A 7326-nucleotide genomic window follows, 5' to 3' on the forward strand; every position below is an offset into this window, starting at 1 on the left:
TTTTATTTTTTTCATAAAGGCCACATTACAAACAAAAATATAGACTTCAAGCTTTAATTTGAGGCATAGAAAAACTTTTTTCGTTTAAATCTGTAATGGACAAATTGGGGGTCAAAGTTGACAAAGAATGCCCCGAGTATATTTTCGAACGATTCTGCATCTATATATATATATATGTGTGTGTATATTACTGCGGTAAAACAAATCGCAGGTAGATTTATATAGCAATAAACCTCTCGATTGAAATAATTTGTTATTCAAATTTAAATTCGGCTTTATAATTTGCAAATGCACATGACACATTGAAATAAAAAAGAGATGATTTAAAATTTAAATTAATATCTGCGCGTATTTTTTCTGTTGAAGAAACTTTTGTCATATATATTCAATTTAGGAATATCAATTAATAATTATATCAATAAAGTATGGAACAATCTTCTTACACGAGGGGATTAAATGAGAATTTGAAAGTAGATGCTACTATAATTAAATAACAAGCAAGTGTTTTCTCTTCTCTTGGTATTCTCTATATAATATTCTACATTGTGCGGATAACAACGAGAGAGAGAGAGATATACTGATGTGAATTTAGTTTTAGTGTAAAACATAAACACGTAACATGAAACATCGATTCGTGTACATTTTCGTTCTTGTCCTCGTAATTAGCTCAGCTATTGGCCGAGTGTATTATGTTGACAATACGAACAGTATTCCTGCAAATGAACCCATCAATTTTGTTGACGAAAATGTTGAACAATCGTCACGCGATTTAGATTTAAGCTTTGCCGCTGGTGATTTCAATGATGGTTTGGAAAATTATCGACCAGCTGTCAAAAAAGTAAGTTTCTTTCTTTTTGTTTGAAATTCAAATAATTATATACTTTTATACACTTATTTGAAGTTGAAAAGAAATTTCATTTATTTAAACATTAACTTTATTTTTTATAAAATCCAAAACTTGGGTAATGTTGACAATGCATTAAAACTCAATGAGTCAAAAATAATTTCTTTTATTTTATTGACTACTTGACTTGGATGGATTGTTAAATTTTTTTCCTTACTATTAAATGGACATTGTTTTGACTCTATCAATGTAAGGAGAAAACCTCCTTAAAAAAATAATTATTATTATCAGCCCTAAAAATAATCAAAAAAAGGTGGCAAATCTTTAAAATATACACGGAGAGAAATTTCTCACTTGAAAAGTACCAATACTATACTAACGATTTTCGTTTGTCCGTTCCCCGACAGCACCGAAACTTTCCTAAATATTTATTTGAAAATGTTTGGAATATTTAATTGCAAAGTTTAGTGAAAATTGTGTAAAGATTTAAATGTCCCGATTAAATAAATGTTTAATGTGAAACTTTCCTGAACATTTATTATTCAAGTGGGACATTTAAATCTTTACACAATTTTCACTAAACATTGCAATTAAATATTCCGAACTGGTGGCTGCAAAGAAAAAAAAAGTTTTCCTACGATGCCCCATCTTCACCTGGGTATCAGGTGATTCCTTAGCATACCTAGAGTCGAGAAAATTTGACCCAAAATCGTAGCTGTTCATTTATACGAGAGAATCGCCCCTTTTGAGGGGTTATCCAGGGATTGAAAAATAATCGTCCTTCAAACGATCAAAAATGATTGTAAAATTTCACACACGCACACACACCCTCAATTTTATATATTAAATATAAAGAAAATAAAAGAATTAATTAAAACAGTATAAAAAAATTTGTATCTATTTTTTGTTCTCTCGTTCTCTGCAAAAAATTTTTACCGAAAAAAAGTAATCAAACTCAAGAAGTATTGGCAAGATTTATAATGCATATAGAATCAGATATATGTTTAAGAGTGAAATAGTTAACACAATGAAATACTTAATGAACAATGTTATTGCCATTGGCAGTCATGATCACATAACTATATTAGTCATGACATTCATACAAGCAGACAATCTCTCGGGAACAACCCAAACTATTATTTTAGTATTGAATAAATAATTGAATTTATCACTCGGTCGCCTTAGTTAAAATATGAAAAACGAATTGAACGATCACTCCGAGTCAGGTTTAGTATATTGGTACTATCGAAAAAAGGTGAAAATATTTCCACCTGTGATGCCTGCAATTCCTCTCTAAATTTGTAGTTATTAACTTATAGTTATAAAAACATTTTTACTGACTTTCAGTTACATTTCACTGAAAATCAAACTAATTTAAACAGTCAAATCTGCATTATCATTAATCGGTAAAATAGATTTGACTGTTTCAATAAGTAAAGAATTCTACTGATTTTCAGTGAAATATAACTGAAATTTCAGTGAAAATTTGATTCAGTTGCTAAATTACAAATATTTCATCATTGATTCAAATTTAGAGAAAATTTCAGAGTTGTATATACATTTGTAGAAAGTTGTAAATTCATATAAATATATTACTAATAAAATTTATCTAAAATAAAATAGGTTTATGCTTACGGCGTTCCTGAATTAAGGCAGTTTGTCGACAATAGTAAGGACATTGTAAGGCCCCCTGCTTACTACAGAATATCCGAAGTACCACCAACAAGAAAATCGTCGGGATGGGGTGAAATGTTCTTCGTTCCTGAAAGGAATCGGAAGCTCGTCAAACTCAACAATGGCCATAAGGGAGAAGTGCTTCTGGAGCTTCGTGTTACTGCCAACAACGACGGCGTCTGATGTGTATAGTGTATATATATACATATATATTCATCTACTTCAAAGTAGTCTATCTAATAGCTTCGTTTTATTTCTCGCCTGCTTCCAATATTGATATAATAGCCGAGGACTCTAACCTTGTATTATTTTCACATTTTTCTTCTTTTTTTTTTATCACTATTGTCCCATTGTTTCATTAACGAGCGCATATAACAATTTCTTTATACAAGAAAAAATTTAAATAAAGAAATAATATAACAACGACATTGTATTTCTTCATTTTCTTTTTTATAGAAAAGTCGGGTGACAATTTTATGTTCAGGACCCTATTCAAAAATTATTTTTTAATTTCAATTTTTTTTTTCGTTTCCTATAAATATAAATGCCATTTTTTCGGATTTAGAGAGTAGGATACAAATTTTCTGCCACATTGCTTCTACAGAATATTTAAAAATATTTCTTCTTTCAGAAAGTACAATTTCCAGAGAGCACGTAACCTTGCGGCAAGCTTGTCGTGCAGTATTGCCAACCTTGAACTGTAAACTTTCCGCAAGCTTACTGTAAGCTTCAAATGTCCCACCTGACCCAAGCTTGTATGGTAAGCTTACCGAAAGATTGCAGAGTAAGGTTACTGTAAGATGGCACAATAAGATTAGTGCAAGATTGCTCAGTAAGCTTGCACGGTAAGCTTATAGCAAGGTTGCCAAATAATCTTGCTTTAAATCTAAAAATTTTTTTTGTTTTGTCAAATTTATATAATAAAATTATGTAAGTTAGACGAAACATTAAAAAAAATTTTTTTAGGTCTAAAGCAAGGTTATTTGTCAACCTTGCACCAACCTTGCTACAAGCTTACTGAGCAATTTTGCGATAATCTTATTGTGCAATCGTGCAGTAACCTTACAACTCCAATCTTTCGGTAGACTTACAGAGCAATCTTTCGGTAAGCTTACCATGCAAGCTTGGGTCAGGTCGGACATTTGAAGCTTGCGGCAAGGTTGACAATATTGCGCGGCAAGCTCGCCGCAAGGTTGCTATCTGGGTTAATAATATTATTTTAATTATTTAAATGTTAATTAATTACTCTTTTCTGGAGGTCTGCATTTCCGTGGATAAACGTCCTTAAATGTAGTGAATGTAAACCAACCAAACTAAGGTCAATGATAACATATATATATATATATATATATATATATATATATATTAAAATGCAAAGAAAAAGAATTGTTGAGAAAGGTGAAGTGCGTGTTTAAAAAGAAAGATTGACATAAGGGCACGAAACATGACATTTCTATTTCGACTTTTAAATCACACACATTTGATATATATTTTCTGACATTTGTGTCACACAAGAGCTTCTGCAATTATGTAACGAGATATCAAATTAAAATTTATGAATAAGATTAAAAATTGTAAAAATTTATAAAGAAAAATTTTTTTTTTAATAAATAATTTTTAAAAACTGTAATTAAATTTTGCAGTATTATTTAAAAAAAAAACAATTTTTTAACTCAGCACGTTATAAATATATATAATATATGAGACTTATGTCGAGAGATAGGTGCAATTATCACTTGCCATTCGATGACGCTTTTGTCCAAGTATATTTCCATTTACCCAGGACCATCAAGTAAATTAACGAGAATCGATCTTGCGACTTCATTACGATTTCACTTGAGTGAATCTTCCGCTCAGTTGTCAATAATTGCTGAAAGTGTCTTTGTGCATGATTTTATTAATTCAGATTTAGCTGGGTTAATAATAATAATATTAATAATAATAACAAAAAATAATTTTCATAATAATAATAATAATAATAGTAATAATGATGATAATAATAATAGTAATAATAAAAGTTGAAATAATTGCTTCAAAAAAAACGAGATATTTAAACGTTATTATTCTATGTAATTGAACGACAGGTGACTTTATTATACATGTATAGAATTTACAGGTCGATCAAATAAAATAAAAAATTATGTAATATAAAATTATATACATATATAAATTATAATTATATAATGTAATATAAAATATAAATTAAGTAACGATGTAAGTGGTTTAAAATATTTATACTATTTGATTTAGAAATATTTTTTTTACTTATTGTTTTAGTGAAAAATGACAAAAAATTAGTACAAATTTTTACAAATTTAAATTAGTGAACAAATTCCAATTTCAATTTAGAAAGTACAATTTAAAACAAAAAGAAAATTTACATCTATACTACAATATATAAATATATATAATTATATGTATATATATAATTTTTATATCATATTTAATTATAATAAATAACTTAAATTATATTTACACTGATATACATATTACAAATAATATATTTATATATATAGATTTGACTATATATATAGAACTTTTCTATCGTAGAGAGGCACCAAAAATATTAAACTGTTCTATATTGAATACATATATAAGTTTATAATATATGTGAAAATAAAGATTTCGTATATTGAGAAGAAAAAATCACAGGGAAATAAGAACTATAGAAAAATAATAATAAATTAAATTTAGATGATATATCCATCAAATGCATAAAATCACTGAAAAAGTTTTATCCTTTTAAAAAATGATGTCTTGTCTTCTATTTAAAAATAATCTTAATAAAGAAAAAGTATTCTTAAACTAAAAATCTACTTCTCATTTGAAGAATATTATATATTCTACTCTCTAAATTTAAATTAGTAAAAATGTTAACTAATTTTGAATTAGTTACTCACCTTTTGCTTTTGAATTAGTAAAATTTAATTAATTTATAAGCAAAAAGTGAGGCACTAATTTAAATTTAGACCCAGATAGCATGTAAGTTTACAGTAACCAAGCAAGCTTACAGCGCAATATTGCCAACCTTGCACGGCAAACTTACCTCAAGCTTACTGCAAGCTTCAAATGTCCCACCTGACTCAAGCTTGCAGGGTAAGCTTACCGAAAGATTGCAGTTTAATGTTACTGCAAGATTGCATAATAAGATTATCGCAAGATTACTCAGTAAGTTTGCACGGTAAGCTTGTAGCAAGGTTGGTGCAAGGTTGCAAAATAACCTTGCTTTGAACCTAAAAATTTTTTTTCGAATGTTCCTCAAATTTATATAATAAAATTTATATAATAAAATTATGTAAGTTAGACGAAACATTAAAAAAAAATTTTTTAGGTCTAAAGCAAGGTTATTTGGCAACCTTGCTACAAGCTTATCGTGCAAGCTTACTGAGCAATCTTGCACTAATCTTATTGTGCCATCTTTCAGTAACCTTACTCTGCAATCTTTCGGTAAGCTTACCATACAAGCTTGGACCAGGTGGGATATTTGAAGCTTACAGTAATTTTGCGGAAAGTTTACCATGCAAGGTTCGTAATATTGCGCGGTAAGCTTGCTGCAAGCTTACATGCTATCTGGGGAGTATATATACAGGGTGTTCCAAAAGTATGGAAACTTGCAAATATCTCGAAAAGTACGAATTTTCGTGAAAAATGTTCAATACAAAAGTTGTTCCAAACAAAAAGATCTATATTGTTGAAACCAAAAAATTAGGCCCCGGGCCCAATGTTGGGCCCTACAATGAAAAAAGTAGTATTCTTAAATGAGACCACTAATTTTGAATATCAAATTCGTAATCCTCATGAAATTCTGCGTTCAGACATGTGGTATAAGTGCCCAAAATATTGGGCCCAATCCAAGATATCGGGCCCAACATTTTTCGACAAACAAAAAAAAATTTTTTAAATCGTATCTTTGGGGGTTTTTGGGGTCACAGGATTACAAAATTCAAAGCTACTTTTCAAATTGGGCACAGAGCCCAATGTAGGATTCCGCGGCCCAATGTAAGGCCCACAGTAAAAAAATTAGTTGTCTAAAATAAAACCCACTAATTTCTAGTATCCATTTCGTAATCGTCATGAAATGGATACTAAAAATTAGTGGTCTCATTTAAGAAAACTACTTTTTTCATTGTAGGGCCCAACATTGGGCACGGGGCCCAATTTTTGGTTTCAACAATGTAGATCTTTTTGTTTGGAACAACTTTTGTATTGAACATTTTTCACGAAAATTCGTACTTTTCGAGATATTTGCAAGTTTTCATACTTTTGGAACACTCTGTATATATTATGTGAGAGAATAAAATGCAAATAAATTTATTCTTAAATAGAAGAGCAAATAAAAATAATTTAACAAAAAATAATGAAAATATTCTATACGAAAAGAAATCCGATTTTTGTTACCAAACATTCTATAATCCGCATAATCGATAAAAAACCTATATATGATTATAGGTTTATATAGTCAAAATTGTGTCATTAATTAAATGTTTCTGCGTATAAGGATTCTTTGGATTTGCAAGTAAAATATTTCAGTTTTCAAAATAGAAAAAAAATTTCCACTTGTAAAAAAACTTGGATCAAAGGTAACGTTGCTGTCGCATCGAACCGAGATGAAAGGGATTTTTTTTTTTTTTTTTTGTAAATGGGAAAAATGCACAGAGACAAAAGGTGCCGACGCGATGCGACGCTTTGATAGTGCAACACACGGTATGTATGTATAATTTTACGGAAGATATTGATTCTAGTTACAAACGCTTTTGACGATTTTTGATTTCGTCTTTTTTTTATATATTTTTTTCGCTTCACTTGCC

General features: G+C 29.3%; 1 protein-coding gene across 1 annotated transcript; it reads left to right on the top strand.

The window, feature by feature from the left end:
• Positions 1–502: 502 nt before the first annotated feature.
• Positions 503–2944, top strand: LOC127290915 (uncharacterized). Its single transcript, XM_051319759.1, has 2 exons — positions 503–838; positions 2468–2944. The coding sequence occupies exons 1-2, from the start codon at positions 620–622 to the stop codon at positions 2699–2701; spliced, it is 453 nt and encodes a 150-aa protein (XP_051175716.1). The 5' UTR covers positions 503–619; the 3' UTR covers positions 2702–2944.
• Positions 2945–7326: the final 4382 nt, after the last annotated feature.

Source organism: Leptopilina boulardi, unplaced genomic scaffold, assembly GCF_019393585.1.
Source record: "Leptopilina boulardi isolate dan_hultmark-lab unplaced genomic scaffold, ZJU_Lbou_2.1 LbouV2_95, whole genome shotgun sequence".
In the NCBI taxonomy this organism is placed as follows: domain Eukaryota; kingdom Metazoa; phylum Arthropoda; class Insecta; order Hymenoptera; family Figitidae; genus Leptopilina; species Leptopilina boulardi.

Bases quoted from the DNA above. Each gene is read 5' to 3' on its own strand.
- LOC127290915 (XM_051319759.1), top strand. From the start codon at position 620: ATGAAACATCGATTCGTGTACATTTTCGTTCTTGTCCTCGTAATTAGC. The intron at 839-2,467 runs GTAAGTTTCTTT...AAAATAAAATAG, and splicing joins ATCGACCAGCTGTCAAAAAA to GTTTATGCTTACGGCGTTCC.